Source organism: Pelobates fuscus, chromosome 4, assembly GCF_036172605.1.
Source record: "Pelobates fuscus isolate aPelFus1 chromosome 4, aPelFus1.pri, whole genome shotgun sequence".
Classification (NCBI taxonomy): Eukaryota; Metazoa; Chordata; class Amphibia; order Anura; family Pelobatidae; genus Pelobates; species Pelobates fuscus.
Genome location: NC_086320.1, coordinates 82,989,525 through 83,008,153, shown reverse-complemented (window position 1 = coordinate 83,008,153; position 18,629 = coordinate 82,989,525). Strand labels below are relative to the sequence as shown.

The following is an 18,629-nucleotide window of genomic DNA, read 5'->3' as shown; positions in this document are numbered from 1 at the left end:
GTAAATGTAAAATGAGTGTGTGCCCTTGTGTTCTTTTTTCTTGAACACAAATGTTTATACTCTAATCCATTTACATATGATTTTATCATAATCTGTTATACTGGTGATTTAACATTACACTTCTTTGCTAGTGAGGTTGAAAGTGTAAAAAAAAAAAATTGCAAAAAGAAACGTGCCCATTTTTTTTCACAATATTAAACATTAATAATCTGTCACTCCAAATTGTGTACAACAAAATGATTTTCAACCTGTGCTACATGTAACCCCAGGAGATATGTCTGAAGGGGACATAAGTTACGTTAAAGCCAGTCCGTTTTAAAATGAATAACTAATATAATAAAACTGGCACTCGCAGGAGATACTGTCAGTGACTGATGCAAATTCAAAAATCACAAATCCTACCTTTTGTATAAATGTCTGTTTAGGGGAACAGCAAATGAAAAAAAATAAAATAAATTACAGTACTCCCAAAATGCACAACAGCATATGCAAATGAGCACAGGCAGGCATCAGGGAGGATATTGATCATGGTACATTATTTTGATTGCATTTCTTAAATTAATCTAAAGTGATGGCTTTCTTTATAGTATATTTTCCTTTAAATTTACGAAAAAATTTACAGTGGCGGGAAAATTCCACCACCTTTCTGTTGTTTTGTGAGGGCAAATGCAAAAATTATTTTAAAAATTGTAAAAGATTAAAAAAATAAAAATAAATAAAATAAAATGTGATAAACTGTTCCAATAATGATACAGAAATGTGTTGGTGAAATTGGTACAGCTCCCCCATGTATCAGACTTCATTCTCCATTTTTACAGACACCTTAAGCAATGGACCATTATTTTAAACAAAATATTAGGTTGTGATCCAAAAGGACCAACACCAACTGTGTATTTATGGAATTTCTGTGACAGGGGAGGTCTGACTTGTGCTCTTATGTGATGCACAAAAGTATATTTTAAATGAGGAGAAAAAAAAAAAAAAGACATGAAAGAGCTTAATATTGTACGTTCTACGCTGTTAGACAGACCTAATGAGTACATGCTGCTACAAGCCTAGTGGGTCCATGGCGCAATAATTGCTAAGCTTTTATTTTTATTCTATCAGAGACACTTAAAATTATGTGTATAACGATCAGGGTCAATGATTTGGGTCATGGATATCTCTTCATACCATGATGACAAGATGAAATTGGCATATAAATAAATAAATATAAATATATATATATATATATATATATATATATATATATATATATATATATATATATATATATATATTTATTTCCTTAACAGTTTCAGGGCTGGATATTTTATGTGAATATAGAGGAACAGTATATCAGAAATAATCACAATATTTTTCTTAAAATAGAATTAAAAAAAATAAGAGAGACGATACACATGGTATTGACTGTACAGAGATCCTACAAAACTTGTGAAACAGAACCTCAACTATGCCTTAAAAACATTGATTACAGCAATATCTTGAGTATCATTAAAGCCTTGCACTACAAATCAGATTTCATATGCATTACGTCAAGTAATTCTGGCAACTTGTAACTCTGAACCAGTAAATTCGAATTGCAAATAAATATATGCATCGACTGTTAATAGTTAGATTTAACAGTAAAAATACATAGGCAGAGGAGAGGGTTGTTTTTTTATTTGTTTACTTCTCTGGTCAATCAGAGAGAAAAAAATAAAGACTGAAATTTTTTTTTTTTTTAAATAAATCCGAGCAACATTTCTACGTGGGAAGATTGGGCAATTAGACCCGGATTTCTCCCCCACAGTCTACAAAAGACCAGACTGACTTTGTGTTTGTTGCAAGAGCAGACACAGCTTCTGGGATCCCCTTGATACAGGCTCACAAAGTTGAAAGTATATGGAATACTGTTGCTTTTACCCAGTGGTGAATTTCAGATTGCCGATCGAGAGAAAGGTATTCTTAGTACCTCTCTATCAGTGGGACACTGAGACACAGGGAAAGCTGAAACACCTGATCCCCTCTCCCACTTTATCATCAATAGAGATGAGCATCCCTGAGAAGAGAGAATTAAACCTATTTATGTGTGTATGACTTTATGCATACGTGTATTAATACATGTGTTCGAGTGTGTAGTTAATCGAAAGACATTTTGGCAGGCAAGGTTTTGTGCACTACACAGGGCAGGAAAGTACAAACCGGCAGATGCCATAAGCCATATAATATTTCTAACTTTGGTAATGCAGATGTTTGGCTGGGAAATTTATTTTCCACGGGTAGGTTCAGCTACACCTGCCACAAGGCAAAGAAAATGTTAATTGAAATCAATGAAGGATAAAATAGTTACATGTGAACTTTTAAGATAATATGGGTACTAACACCGAGTAAGCATTTTATAATATGCATAATAAGACATTTACTCACTGACAGAGAATGTAATGTGTATGCTGGGAAGACTGCATTATGTTCGAATGTAACCTAGAATAACACTAGCAGGCACTATGCACATAATTGCATACATTTGCAGACAGCAACACTTCATCAGAGAACAATAGTAAACTTACATGAGAGAATTATTTTTCTAATAATCCACTCATCTAAGTTATAAGAAATGATTAGACATAAAAGGACACTATTTCTCCATTCCCTCCTCTTAAGCTGTGGACTAAAATGGCAAGATATTGATTACAAGATAGCAAACTGTACATCTTTTACCAGCAACAGGTTGCTGAAAGGCATGATATGCAGCAGGACAAAACAAAAACGACAAACATGCAATATTCATAGTCATAGTCTTAAATTAGAGGGGCAGAGGTTTAAAAATAATATCAGAAAGTATTACTTTACTGAGAGGGTAGTGGACGCATGGAAAAGCCTTCCAGCTGAAGTGGTAGAGGTTAACACAGTAAAGGAGTTTAAAGGAAAACTCCAGTGCCAGGAAAACAATCCGTTTTCCTGGCACTGCAGATTCCCTCTCCCTCCCACCCCCCAATCCCTGGTTACTGAAGGGGTGAAAACCCCTTCAGTCACTTACCTGAGGCAGCGACGATGTCCCTTGTCGCTGCCTCCTCCTCCGCGCCGCTCCTCCTACTGACTCCGTCGGCCGGTGGGCGAGACTGATCCCGCCCACCGGCCGAGGAGACCTAATGCGCATGCGCGGCAATGCCGCACATGCGCATTAGGTCTCCCCATAGGAAAGCATTGAAAAAGATTTTCAATGCTTTCCTATGAGGAAATGAGCGACGCTGGAGGATAATCTGTGCTATGAGTCAGGAAGTGACCTCTAGTGGCTGTCTAGTAGACAGCCACTAGACGTGGAGGTAACCCTGCAAGGTAATTATTGCAGTTTATAAAAAACTGCAATAATTACACTTGCAGGGTTAAGAGTAGTGGGAGTTGGCACCCAGATCACTCCAATGGGCAGAAGTGGTCTGGGTGCCTGGAGTGTCCCTTTAAGCATGCGTGGGATAGGCATAAGGCTATCCTAGATATAAGATAAGGCCAGGGACTAATGAAAGTATTTAGAAAATTGGGCAGACTAGATGGGCCAAATGGATCTTATCTGCCGTCACATATGAAGTCACCACTGAAATAGTGGTGACTTCATATGACCACCAAAACACCCATCAAAGATAGTCTTCATCATCCTTTGTTGCCCACATCCAATACTGAAGAAACCTCCAGAGACATTCTGAAGATGAAGATAATATACCATCAGCTAAGGCTGATATCACAAGCCTAGTATTAAGACATTAAACAATATGTCAAGAGAAATTTACTTGTGAGAGTCACAAATTTATTATAACACTGTATTTATACACTCTGAAGCAGAATTAACACTAATCAGCATGCATGGTTTAACAATTTAGAAATCTACACATATTTGGCACGGTTTCTTCTGTGCACGAATATCACACATTATATACTAAATAACAAACTTAAATAAAAACAGGTAGGTATCAAAACAAGTTTCAATCATAACCAGGTCCCAAGTAATTCCCGAAAATGAAAAGGTGCACTGTAGGTACTATTACCATTTTATCTTGTTAATTGTATATAGTGACTGTAGTCACCTGGCAGTGTTAAACCAATTTCAAGCGGTTTAACACTGAATGAGGGTCCTTGCCCACAAGCCCCTAGTGGAAGAATAGCTGATGCTGAGACTGTACACGTCTTTCTAGCCACACCAATTCATACTAGTAATGAACACTGTGATAGGCTGCAGTTGGTAAGCTGACATACTCAGCCAATCACAGCTGTACATTGCTGCTCTGGCTAATGATTCCTCATTAGCCCAAGCAACACAGATGGGGGATGGGCTGCTTGCTACCCTCGTTTATAATTAAAACATTAAAAACAGTTTAATGCTGAAAGGAAGGATGGTGCAAGGGGTCTTATTACAACAAGTTGAAGCATTTACAGTTGTACCCCTTCAACTGTAAATGACTTAGAATCCCACCACCCATTTGGTCGTCACATGGCTAAGTTTTGAACTCTGGCTTAGGATTTTCTCAACATTCCAAAGCAAATGAAAAGGTACCATTTAGCAAATGAGGCAAAAAACAGAGCTTAGATCACCTGCTGCATCTTGACATTTCTCACAAGCTGTCACTTGCAACAATTGAATGCTAAAAGCAACTTCAAGAGTGATGAGCAATAATTGTGTAGGTATCTCATTGTGCAGGGATAGGAGGTCCATCAATTAGAGTACAAAGATGAAGCTCTTGGGGAAGACTTCCCCTGACAGGACCTTAAGAATGATAGATGGCAGCACAAGGATGGTAGCCAAAGTCTAGCTACTCCCTTCCCCTCACTGGTGCATACCTACGTTCCTGGAAAGCTAACATAATCCCCAAAGAATATGCTCACTCTGACTCTCAATAAATCATATAACGTACCAGCAATTTTCTTACTCTTAGTTCATCCTACATGAAAAAGTATTGTCCTATATAGCTCGGTAAATGCTGAATAAATTTTCCTCATGTTTGTATTAAACTCCTTATAGATTAATACAGCGGTTCCCAAAATGTGTGCCGCGGCGCCCTACATGCGCACAGGGGGAGCGCAGAATGTTTTCCCGGTGCTCTGATTATAGCATTGGGGAAACATTACTATTGAACAGGGGCCCGGTCAGGTGCCGCGGTCCTTTAAGACCGCAAACGGGCCCCTGTAATGTCGGCCGGCTGGGAGGAAATAACAGCCTGTCACTTCCTCCCCGCATCCTGCAGGGAGAGAGGGCGGGAGGAGGCAGCCGCAGCTTGAGGGGAGAGGAGCACGAAGAGCTCCAGACCCCTCACTCCCACAAGCAGCAGGACTTCGAGGTAAACTGACAGGAGGGTGGCTGGAGATATAAAAGGAAAAAAAAATCATTTGTATGTATGTGAGTGTGTGTATGAGTTTGAGTGTGTGTGTGTGAGTATGAGTGTGTGTGTGTGTATGTGTGTAAGTGTATGCATCTCTGTGTGTGCTTCTGTGTCTTCGCACAATCTGTGTATGTGCGCCTGTGTGTCAGGGTGTTTTTTTTTATGTCAGTGTGGGCATGTATCAATGTTTGTGTGTGTCAGGGTGCATGTGTGTATGTGTCTGTGTGTATCTATATGTGTGTATGTGTCGGTGTCTATATGAATTTGTGTGTATGTGTTGGTGTATTTATATGCATCTGTGTGTTAATGTGCATGAATATCTGTGTAAGTATGTATGTATGTATGTATGTATGTATGTATGTATGTATGTGGTAGTGTATGTGCATACATCCAAGCAGTCAAACACCAGCACAACATACAAGCACACTCCTGCAATCTAACTCAAATATAACATACACACACCCCTGCATTCAAACAAAGAAATAATATACAAACACACCCCTTCACTCACACAAATACTTAAAACAAATGTACATCCGCATTTAAAAGTAAACCTTACATTCAGACAACCCTGCAATCAAATGCAAACATTACATACAAACACCCCCCTGTATTAAAACACTAACTATATACAAGCACCCCTTTAAAACACCAACACTGTACATTACACTATAGCGCCAGTAAATGCCGCAGCACTGTACAGATTTGCAACCTAGAAATTTTGACTTGGGGTGCCTTGGAAAAATACTGAAATATTAGGGTGCCTTGAACCTAAAAAGTTTGGAACCACTGGATTAATGGTATGTTTTGCCATCATCATCAGCTGGTCCTTAAAGGACTGTAATCACATCAAAGTCATGTGTTTATATATCTTTGGTACCTCCGTTGACCCTCAGACAAGTAGAGCATTGGTTTTTAACCCCTTAAGGACACATGACATGTATGACATGTCATGATTCCCTTTTATTCCAGAAGTTTGGTCCTTAAGGGGTTAAAGGGGGACTGTTCTCAAGAAATCCTGCCATTGAATACAAATTCAAATACATTGTTTCTAATCTTCTCTTTATCATAGCTGCCAGGTACAAAGGGCAGAGCTTACGGGAATGATTGACAGGGATCCAAAATGGAGGTGCTGAGCTCCAGGACACAGGTAATGCAGCAGTGTGGATGTCTACATATATACTTATTTTTCATATCACAAACACATTTATTTAATATAGGGGATAAGTAAACATAAAATTAAATATTGTTGAAGTTGTTCCTGCCCTTTAAAGACCACAGCTTTATGATGGCATACACCACCATTGATCCTTATAGGAATGAAGATCATACAGCTGTTTATAAACATTATTTTTCTAGTATTTCACTTGTCTACACACTTGTCTACACATCAATTCTTAACTTTATGTTGTGCATGCCCTTCAGGATGTGTTTCATGACAAGAGCCCTCTTTATGTATTTCGGACACGTATGTATTATGTATTATGTATTTACACACGTATACCATCTGTGCTATTTCAATGAGTAGATATTGTGCTGATCTAGCAATACAATAAATCCAATCCATAAATTAACATTTATAGTTTCATCAAAACAATAAAACCAGTCATTGTAAACAGCATTGACCTTTTGGCTTCAGAAAATAACGTATAAAACTGTGATACAAAGAGGCCAACACATAGCTCCTATAGGAACAACACCATTTAAGGACAGACAGATTTCAAATGTTTAATCAAAACCGTCAGGAGCAAAGCTTTTTTTCTTTTGTTTGTTTATTTATTTCAAGCACAAGACACGATCATGCATTTTAAAAGTACAAAACATTTAGGGTTATTTCCTCTTCACAAAAATATGACACAGAGAAATAAAAATAAAAAAAACAATTAGCAGCTTCCTGGCAAGAAAAAAAAGGATTACATATTTTGATCATTGTCAAGAGCTTAGAACACTGTGAACACAATGTGACTTTTCAATCAGCTACAATCACTTCTGAAATATCATCTCAGGTTTTACCTAGTGCGGTTGTAAATTCCCCCCCTCCCCTCCCCTCACTGTTTGAAGGGTTCTACAATCCCACAACAAAGCCATACTTCAGTAAGATTCAAGTATACAATTGTCCATGTCAAGGCTATTCAAAATGGAAAGATTTTTGGAGTGATTATTGTGTTCAAAACAGAAACAGTCACCTAGATTTGGGGATCTGTACCATTAAAATTTAAAGAAGGGATGGCCAACCCCTACTGCCAGCTGTAAAACGGAAAATCCCATGAGGCTTTCCTGGCCTTTATACCTCAAATCAGTGCTACTCAACCTTTTACTGATAAGTACACCTGCAGGTCTAAAGAAGAAAAAAAGAAGAAAAAAAAAGAAAGAAAGAATTCCTAAAACCCCTGCCTTGTAAAAGTAATTTCTATTAATTTAAATTCCAGATGAAAGGTGTAGAGGACACTGATATTTAACCCCTTAAGGACTGAGCCAAATGTACACGTTGTGATCAAAACAAAACGTAAACAAAACTTTGAATTTGCACTATATGTATATATCATTTTGTTCAGGAGAAACAGGGCTTTGATATCATATCAAATATTTATATATGAAACATGATTTAATATGAATAAAATGTAAAAACAAAAGTGAGGAATTAAGAGATTGTATTATTTTGCAAAAGTAGACAACCCAAGGTATTACAAATGGGGTATGTCTTTAGTAGCCACTTAGTCACAAATATTAGCCAAAATTAGCGTTGATGTTTGTTTGTGTGTGAAAATTGAAAAAAAACTATTTTTAACAGTAATTTTGGTGGCCAGTGTTTGTGACTAAGTGGCTGCTATAAAAAGTCTGGACATACCCCATTTGCAATACCTTGGGTTGCCTACTTTTGTAAATGGTATGCCATCATGGCGTTAGTTCTCATTCCTGGGCTAGTATACGGTAGAGATATATACATATATATTTATTAATAAAGATATACATTATATAATTTGTTTGACGTGTATTTTGATATCAATATATATATATTAATACCAAAATACAGTTATAAATAAATTACACATATCATTTTTAAATATTTATTTTTACATTTTTAAATTTATTTTATATATATAAAATTATAACTATATATATATATATATATACATGTGTGTGTGTAAAATTCATATCATTCTAAGTGTATTTTAATATTAATATATAATAATGTATATTGATGTTAAAATACACTTAGAGACAGTGTATGTATGTGTATGTTTGTGTGTGTGTGTGTGTGTGTGTGTGTGTGTGTATATATATATATATATATATATATATATATATATACACACACACACATACACTGTATGTCTGACTCTCAATAAATCATATAACCTACCAGCAATTTTCTTACTCTTAGCTCATCCTACATGAAACAGTATGAAACTCTGACACACAAACATACATACACTGTATGAAAATGTTCATTCTGACAGAGTGAACATATTCTATATATATATATATATATATATATATATATATATATATATATATATATATATATATATATATATATATATATATATACACATATACACACACACATACACATATATATATATACACACATACACACATACTTCGATCATATATATATAATACACATATATATATGATCTAAGTATATATAATTTACTTTTAAACTGTTTTTTTACTTTATTAAACTTCATTCCAGACAGGCCCCCGCAGGCACTGCTGTGGACGGCTTTTCCGTCCCTGTGATTGCGAAGTCATCATGTTCACATGGACCTGGAGGGCAGAATTGCAGCAGGGGGACTGCCTGGGATGCCAGGCAAGTCCCCACATCGTGAATGCCAGCTGCCATCAAAATAAAATTTTACATAATGTGAATATTGTGTATGTAAGGATGTAATATTGTGTATGAATTATTAATCTGAACTATAAAAGTTACAAAATGAAAATATAATACACACTTAATAGTTACACATAGAGAACACTGACACACACACACATATTTACACTCAGAGGAAAACGACACATATATTTACACTCCAGAGGAAAATGAAATACATTTACACGCAGAGGACAATGAAACACACATTTACATCCAGAAGACACTAATACACACACACACACACTTACACCCAGAGGACACGAACGGACACACATTTACACACAGCAAAAATTGACACACACACACACAATTACACCCAGAGGAAACAGGGACACACACAGTTACAAACAGAGGACACTGACACACACATTTACACACAGAGGACACTGACACACACACACATAGGACACTGACACACAGAGGACACGGACATACACACATATTACTTCGAAGTGCAGCTGCTCCCTGTAAATCCTGTACCGAGTGGGTAGTGTCTCTCTGCTTGACCTGCAGAGACAGTGTTTCAGAGGCCTTTTGCTCTGAGTAGAGCAGTGAACGGCAGCGTAGAGCTTCTCCACTGCTGGGTACCCCCTGAGAGATTTGCATAGAACGTTAGGGCCATGTTTTCAAAGCAACATGGAGCATAAACCTCAATGCTGTCTTGTCTTCATTGTTGCGAAATCGCACTACTAAGCCCCCAGGTGCTACTGCTGGTGTTCTCCGGGGTTTGGAATCCAGAAGATTCCATCAAAAATTATCATTGTGGCTTCTTTAGGTGCCAGTGCTCTCCGGGGTTTGGGAACCCTGAAGATTGAATCAAAGGTGATGTTTCTGGATTGTTTGGGTGCCAGAAAGATCCTCATCAGCCTACGCATTAAGTGTGGTAGCTCCACCAAAGGGATGTCCTCAGATACACCACTGATCTGTTTGTTGCGCCTCACGTTTTATTATTATTGCAAAATACTGCTCTGACATTGCCTGCTGTTTCTTAAGAGTTTGTACTTCGTGTACAGAGCAGTGTCACATCCGCCTAAATGTCTTTTGGAGGGAACCCAGCATGTGCATCAGCATCTCTGCTGTCACAGGAGTGGAATCTGCACTCCGTTGAGCAATTTGCAGTTGTAGAGGTGTTGGTAACCCAATGGTACCTCTATCTAGGATCAGGTCCACCGAGTAGTCTATGTCCTCAAGATTGCCGGTCATCTTGGGTCCATACACCTTGTGCCTGCCTAATAGATTGTCAACAAGCATACTCGACGGGGGTTTGTCTGCCTTGCAACCCATGGTGAGTATTTGTGCAGAATCTGCCCTTTCCAAGCGCTGGAACTGCTAAATAATTGCAGGTATATCGAGTAGAAGTATGGAACCTATCAATTGAGTGTCCGTCCAGATCAGCCACTTAACTCCATCCCACATAGGTTGATTAGTTTAATTGCTGGTGGGCCCATGTTTTAATTAACCAGTGTTTATAGGGCCAAAGGAAACTACACTATAGAACCTTTTCAATAATCTCAGAACAAACATTATGAAGGATAGCTCATTTTTTTTATACATAATTAAGCAGTTTACCAATAATGTTTAGAAATATGTGCTAAGGAGGTAATAATGAGCGATGACAAGTATATCCAAAACCATTGTTTGGCAGTAACATTAACACAACTCACTTAGGATCTGGAGGCCCATCGGATAGCGGCTTCATAGATAATTTACACAGTGACCTGAAGACTAGGAAGGCATCCTTTTGTAAGATATGGGAGAACTTAGCACCAGGAGCAGGCACTGAAGTGTTTCCAGATTCCTGGAAGAAAAGAAAATAATTTATAGATGAAGTTTGTATATTTTATTATATAAAAGTCATATAAGTAAGAGAAGTATTTTTTTTTTCTTTTTTCAAGGTAAACATTTGGTTAATTTCTTTGGTTTATTGTTATACATGCAAACATTGATATAGGGCTTAAAATGTAAAGTCATACACTACTAGCCAGGTCCTTAAAGTTACTTGCCACTGCAAGCCTTGAGGGCTGAATTTCTACTCACTGGGACCAAATTTTCACTAGCTAGTGGATCTTTTTTTATCTTTTTATTTTAATGATTGTATGACCTTTTTGTGTAAGGTGAACAATTAGTTTCTTGCCTGAGTGTCGTTAGAAGAGACTGATAATCTATCATCCGGTAACGAAGGGGTGTAAGCTGAAGATATCGGAGTACCAGGGATTCCATTGGCGTGGATGGTGTCCCCATCATTCCCATCTTCTGATGTTCTTGTTGTACATTCATGGGCTACATTTTCCTCAACTGTGCAAAAGCGTGATAAGAAAAGTATGCAGTAAACAACCTCTTGACATCAATTTAATTCGCTTTGAAATGGATTCAATACTATTAGAAAGACTTTCCAAATGATTTATCTAAGGGAATTTTGTACTCCTCTGGAAAGCTTAATAAATCAATGCCGTTATTATTATTATTTTTTATTATTATTATTATCTCTTTATTGGAAAATGTTTTCTTGTTTTTAACAATACAAAATCATATATAAAATACATACATACATTGTTTCAATAAAAAGTACAATTATTACCAGATATCTAAAAGTCAATACTAAGACACAATCCTTTCATACTTCACTCATACTTGGCGGCCAGCCAATAGTCATAATTACCTATAACCAGTTTTTCAATTGAAGGTTTAACTAGAATCCATATTTAAATCCGTACAGGAGATCTTAACACGTCCCTTTTAATTTGTTAATAAGATTATCATATACACATATATCATTTTTTTCTTTGTTTATATTGAAGTGCACAGCTTTCTCCATTTCAAATTGATATTGTAACGGAGATCTAAAGAGACAACCTTGAGGGGACATAGTAGATTTCAAATTCCTTGCCAAGACAATTTTAGCGGTCGTCAGACAATGAGCAGTCACAATTCTACCCTTCAAATTTATATTCCCCCAGTTCAAATGCAAGAGAAAATCCTCTGGAGAGATAACCAATTTAACATTACTCAAATAAAATACAGTGTTATGCACTTCCTCCTGGTATTGAGTAATTAAAGGGCAGCTCAACCAGATCTGTACCATAGATCCTTCTTGTGGTCAACACCTCCAACACAAATGACAGTTTTTAGATGAAATTTTAAACAGTCTTGTTGGGACCATATACGATCTTTGGAGTATCTTTGTATGTGTCTCAAGGATATTTAAGCAATTAATGATTTTCTTGATATTATACAAAGAGGCACACCACTCTTTATAAACTATTGATATATTTAGTTCCTTCTCCCATTTTATTAGTGCCGGGGTGACTCAAGATTGAATCTAGTGTTATCAATGACATTATTATTAATAAACAAATAATGCAATTACATAGTTTATAAATGGTTGTATATAGGATATGAAGCACGGAAAAAATACAAAATAGTGAGGTTTTGTTTTGATATTATTGTAAGCTATACAACACAATATGGTTAATTTTGTTTAAAGCTAATTAACCACCACCAGTAAATGGCTAATTGTTCACAACAGAATTATTTTTAGAAAATGCATGCTACTGAAAGCAGACACACACAAGTAATTTGAGGATATGTTGGCCAGCTTTGCTTCACATCCCAATTAAGTTACATTAGAACAATAAATATGCTTCCACTACTATTTATACCGAGGTCTGGATTCCTTAACTAAAAATCAATTAAAGTCCAGTAACTGAACTAAGCCCATTGAAAATAGTTAGGGTGTCACAGCTACATTTCTGTGGGTTCAGAAACTAATACCCACGAACAAAAAATATAAAAAAGCACCTAAAATTGATTTCTGAAATTTGAGCTTCCCATATACTTACTAAAGCATTTTAAAATTACATTTTGATGATGGCAACTTTCTATTGTAAAAGGGGGGAAAACTAGAAATCTCAAAACAGCACATCTTACACATATGCACAATCGGTTGTTCTAACTGTTGCTTCATATTTAAAGGGACACTAGAAAAATAGTGTTTACAGCCTACTAACACCTCTAGCGGTCGTCATTCAGACAGCCAGTAGAGGTGCTTCTTGGGTCAGTGCTGCATATGGATTACAATGTGCAGTACTGACATACAGCGTCTCCACGCTCTGCATGGAGGTACTAAACGTTCCCTATAGAGATGCATCGATTCAATGCATCTCTATGGGAAGATGCTGAGTGGTGCAGCGCAGCTTTTTTCCTATGGGAAAGCATTGGATTGCCTGAAATTGTCAAATTTGGGTCCCCAGCCCCCTTGCTTCCTTTGAATAAGTAGCACTGGCTCCACCCCCAAATTTGACTCCTTGACTGAGATCATCATAATGGACACTCTTAGCCAATCCAATGCTTTCTCATTGGATTGGCTGAGATGATCAACTCTGATGATCTCAGACAAGGAGGCGCCAAAAGCCACCCTGGCCAATCAGCGTCTCCTCATAGAGATGCATTGAATCAATCAAGAGCTGCGGAGTCTGAAACACGTTCGATTTCTACTTTAGCTCCCCAGTGATGCAATTCCATGTGCAGTCTGGTAAGTGCCAACACAGATGCATTATTATACCGCTGGCTTCTCTTTTCTAACCTATTCAATTTCTCACCACTCCTGCACATGCAAGAGTATTTTGTTCTTGACAGGTATTTGGCATGGGGGGGAGTGGGGGGATGTCGTAATGAGATTAATACATAAAAAAAAAATTGAAACAGTAATACTTGTAGCTGTACATTCTACAATTAATTTTAACATCAGACATGGAAGGCTGCATTGCAGTAGCAGAAAATGTCCAGACAACAATTGGCAATATTATAGTTAATGTGTATTGGAAAAAAAATATATATATATATCTTACCTCCCACTACAGAATTCACCATATCTTCTATTATGCTCTGGATAATATCCTGAGCATTGTCTTCACAATCAAGGCTCCCGTCTTCACCAATCCCCAAATCTACCTTGGTATGATCTTAAAGATGAAAAAAAAAAGAAGGATAGAAAAAAAAAACCTCAAACATTGTGAGCTCTACATCTTTCAGGTTTGAAATTACTGCCTAATAAAACATTATACTAGTTAACCTAATAATTCCCCCCAAAAATATATACTAAAGTTATCAGTTGCAGTAGATGCTTGAAGAATTAAATATCAACCCCCTTTTTCCCCTCCCTGTTCCTCTCTGGTCTTCATTCATTCTCTCCTCTGTTTCTTTCTGCTTGGATGGTTCTCTCATCCGATACAGGAGAACAGTCTATTCGGTTATACCTGTCCTTCATTTATATTTGACAACTGCACTTCAACATTAATATGCCAAAGTATTTTACTTTCAATTTTTTTTTTTAAATAAATTCTACATTCTTCTTCTGATTTTACACAATGGGGGAGATTTTTTCGAATAATTCTAAAAGTGTCTATTTGGGGTCATTTTTACTTAATTGTTCTAAAAATATTCCCCAAAAAAGTAGCAAAACTGACACTTTGATAAATACCTCTGATATTGTTTCTCTAGAATCACTTGATAGAATCATTTATCATCTGCATGTTTTTCTAAATTTCTATACAGCTTTCTTTTTCAATTTTATTCATTTTTAGTAATCAATAAAATGCAAGTACAACATTTTTTAAACAAAATATCTTAATAATAAAGATAGCGAAATTAACATAACATGATAAATTGCATAGAACCCTTTCCATAGGCTTTGAACTATGTGAATGTTATATAGACAATGGGGGAAATTTGAAGTGAGTATGCCACTATTAGTTGCAGCAAAGCAGCAAAACTGTAGGTGGGGCCAAGAAGCAACAGCATATAAGTGTACAAACTTCTCCCTGGACATCAATGGAATTATTACCAATACTAGTTCTGGCTACGCCATAGAATCCCTCTTGCTCAGAAAATATCTGCCCACTTCTGCAATACTCTGTCCAAGTGTTTAAGTTGCTGGTGAGGCCATTTGTCAGCTTGTGGTCACTTACCCTCAAGAGACACAACTGCTGCTTTACCCATCACAGGAAATGTGATTTGTGTCACTAGCACATCACCGGCATTCACATACAATATATCCAGTGACTTTTTTTGGGTGGGCAATTTGTGACATAATTGGATCATGGAGTTGATGGTGGCTGTCTATTTCCATAATTAAAATCATACATTTATTTAAAGGAACACTATAAAGTCAGGAACACAAACATGTGTTAAAACTACTGGAGGAATCCCTAGGCGGTAATGTAAACACTGCAAATTCAATATGCTGTAGTTGTGCTGGTGACTATAGTGTCCCTTTAAATATTAAGTTTGATATCTGTATTTTAATCTTATCTTCTGCAATTAGTAAACATGTTAAATATTATTATGGTTCATACTACATAAAGTGCCTTAAAACCCATTTCTTTAGGAAAGCTTATGGCCTCCCAGACTAACCTCTACCTCACATACCTGTCTCTTGCTCTCTCCTAAAGGGCAGCACTCTACTCTCACCTCCAGCTCTGCTTCACTCCCACCCTATTTGATTGCTATTTCCTGTCCTAATGTGTTTTATACCCCACCTCCTACAAACTTTAAGTTCGCTTGAGCAGGGCCCTCTTCAACCTATTGTTCCTGTACGTTTTCTTGTAATTGTCCTATTTATAGTTAAATTGCCCCTCTAATAATATTGTAAAGCGCTACGGAATCTGTGGGCGCTATATAAATGGCAATAATAATAATAATAATAATAAAACAACACTATTGATCAATCACTAAGTGAAGACCAATAATGTGTTGAGGAAATGTTTATAAAATCGAATATCCAACAGTGATTTATTATGAAAAACCAACAGCGGCCTACTTTCTTCACCTATAGACTGGTCAGCTTCTGTTTGTTGATTCTCCGCACTTGCAGCATCATATCCATTTTCTGGTTCTGCTTCTTCCTGAAGATTGTTTTCCAAATAATTTGAGTGCTGATCAAGATCACCTTCATGTTCTCTAGCCAGCTGATCCGACTGCTCCAGAAGATGCCTCATGGCAGGCAACTCCAGTTCGTGGTGACTTACAGGAGAATGCTGTAGATGGTGCTGCTGTTTGTGCCTTTCTTTCTCCATGTGTTTCGCTTCCTGAAGCTATAAAAAGAAGTTAGGTTATTGAAAAGAATCTACTACTGCAGATGAAATTACACTACCCAAACCCAATCAATATGGGCATATAACCGATCAAAGCTCGGACTTCCTATCAACAGCAAATTCACAGAAACACACGCATGCATCAATTAGTTTCATTAATATATACGTGATTAAAATGACTCATGCACAACATCAGAGGAATTTTGCACGGATGTCTATCTAGGTAGTTTTGAGATCTAATTTGTATTTATATTTTGTGCACTAAATCCTTGTGTGTTGCTTCACTTACAGATTACAAAACCCAAGTGTTTTCATATACATACTTGTTTTGGGAGAGGCAAAAATCTTTCAATGCATTACGTCAGCCAAACACACAGAAGTCTACAAATCTTTCTTTTTACATACTAGAAAACAGAAGTGACATTTACATTACTAAAAGAAAAAAAAAAAAAAATACATACCGCTTGATTTTCCATCCGTGCAAATATAACATTGAGCATTTGTGTCAGGGTAGCCTTTGCTGTAGTCTGATTGACAAGATTCTTGCTGGCTAGGTAGATATTGTAGCATGTTCTTACAGCCTGGAGTACTGTACCTTCGTGAATCTCTATGTGTTGTGATGTTACTGCTGTCAGCAGAGCCTGCAATAGATACATATTAGAGTTCAACCGTATGGAAATTTTTGTCAGTATAGGCCAAATGTGGACCGTATTTTGAGAGCTTAAACTGTAATCAGTGAGGAAACAAATTGGTACCTTTGTCCACAGTTAACGCTTTAAAAAAATAAAAAATACATGAAAGGCTATTAACTGACAAAAAACAAATAACATAATGTCAAACCATAAAATAAAATCTATGATTGTTTACGTATGTGTAATGCAGCCAATAACATTGTAATAAATGCTATGAAATGGAGGGCTTTGAGAGATTATCATTCATTCAGTCTGCTTTGCTTGAAACTGTAGCTGTTCTCAATCTGCATCAAGCTACCAGAACAGCAAGAAATTGCTATACTAGATACGGACAAACTGCTAGCGCTACAGGAGTGCACCGTGCTGTGTTACTATCACAGACATAAATTCCACAACCATAATTTTCCTTGTAATCCAAGCTCTTTTTCTTTTATACTACCGGAACATTATGGTTGAGAAACGTGTGATTTAAACCTGATATAACATGGTACATTGAAATGACCCATAAATGTGTCCTTTGTGACATGACAACCTTCAGAATCAGTACTTGACTCTGATTCCCTCCTCCCCATTTCACCACTGAAAACCATACAATTATATAAAATACATGTGTATGTGTCCTCCATAATCCTCAGATTTGTACACCGTAGTTACTGAAAGTAAGGTTAAACAGAAATTATAAGTAATGAATGGCCAAAAAAATTAAACTGCATACCCGGATTCTTCCCATATTAACTTCAATCTTTAACAATATGATCATTAAATAAATAAAAGTGACAAATGACACGAAATATGTATGTGTGCGTAATCTATTTATTATAACTAAAACACCCAGAGTAAGCTGTACAAAATATTTATTGCTTTGATATATTTTCCATTTTTTTTTTTGTGTAAACAAGTGTTAATTAAACACATTGGTTGCTTAGTAACGAGGAACATATTGTGGAGTACAGTAAAGCTTTAAAAGTATTTCTAGTAACGAGGGGGGGGGGGGGTCACACATATTCAAGGTAAACACTATTTATTAAATACCTTTATTATTTGCAATTGGACGTCTTCGTCTGTCTGGGGTCCTTGAAAACAGCCGCATATTGTTTCAATAATTCTATCGATTAACTTCTTTCCTGGGGTTGTGCTATCTGGTGCATTGCCAGTTAAATGGCCGTAGGCTATAAGTTTCTAAAACCAATTAATAAATACACAAGAAATACCATTAATGTGACTGATATATATTCTGAAAACACAGAATAAACACATGGAAATACAAATATTCAGAATATCTATTTTTCAAACATTTTCACGGATACATTTTAGGGCGCTAAGAAAGTAGTTTTCCTTTAGCCCAAAATGTGAGAAAACATGCATACATACACACACGTACATGCATGTATGTACAGTGAATTCAGAAAGTATTTAGATTTTTTTTCTAACTTGTTATGTTGTAGTATTATGCTACAATTGTTTAATTATTTTTTTACACTTACTACCCCATAATAACAAAAAAGAAAAACAAGATTTTGCACACAAAAAAAAACCTGAAATATACAAGTATTCAAAACCCTTTGTTATGACACTTGAAATTTAGCTCAGATGCATTACATTATTTTGTTTTTACACT

At 36.5% G+C, this 18,629-nt stretch overlaps 1 protein-coding gene across 1 annotated transcript in view; it reads right to left on the bottom strand.

Moving 5' to 3' along the window:
• Positions 1 to 18,629, bottom strand: part of ARFGEF1 (ADP ribosylation factor guanine nucleotide exchange factor 1) — a 179,990-nt gene that overhangs the window by 61,121 nt on the left and 100,240 nt on the right. The window contains exons 4-9 of the mRNA XM_063451344.1: positions 18,044 to 18,190; positions 16,781 to 16,960; positions 16,046 to 16,319; positions 14,076 to 14,189; positions 11,363 to 11,523; positions 10,893 to 11,026 (exon numbers count right to left, since the gene is read on the bottom strand). Coding sequence (XP_063307414.1) covers positions 10,893 to 11,026; positions 11,363 to 11,523; positions 14,076 to 14,189; positions 16,046 to 16,319; positions 16,781 to 16,960; positions 18,044 to 18,190 — 1,010 coding nt within the window. The remainder of the gene's footprint in view (positions 1 to 10,892; positions 11,027 to 11,362; positions 11,524 to 14,075; positions 14,190 to 16,045; positions 16,320 to 16,780; positions 16,961 to 18,043; positions 18,191 to 18,629) is intronic.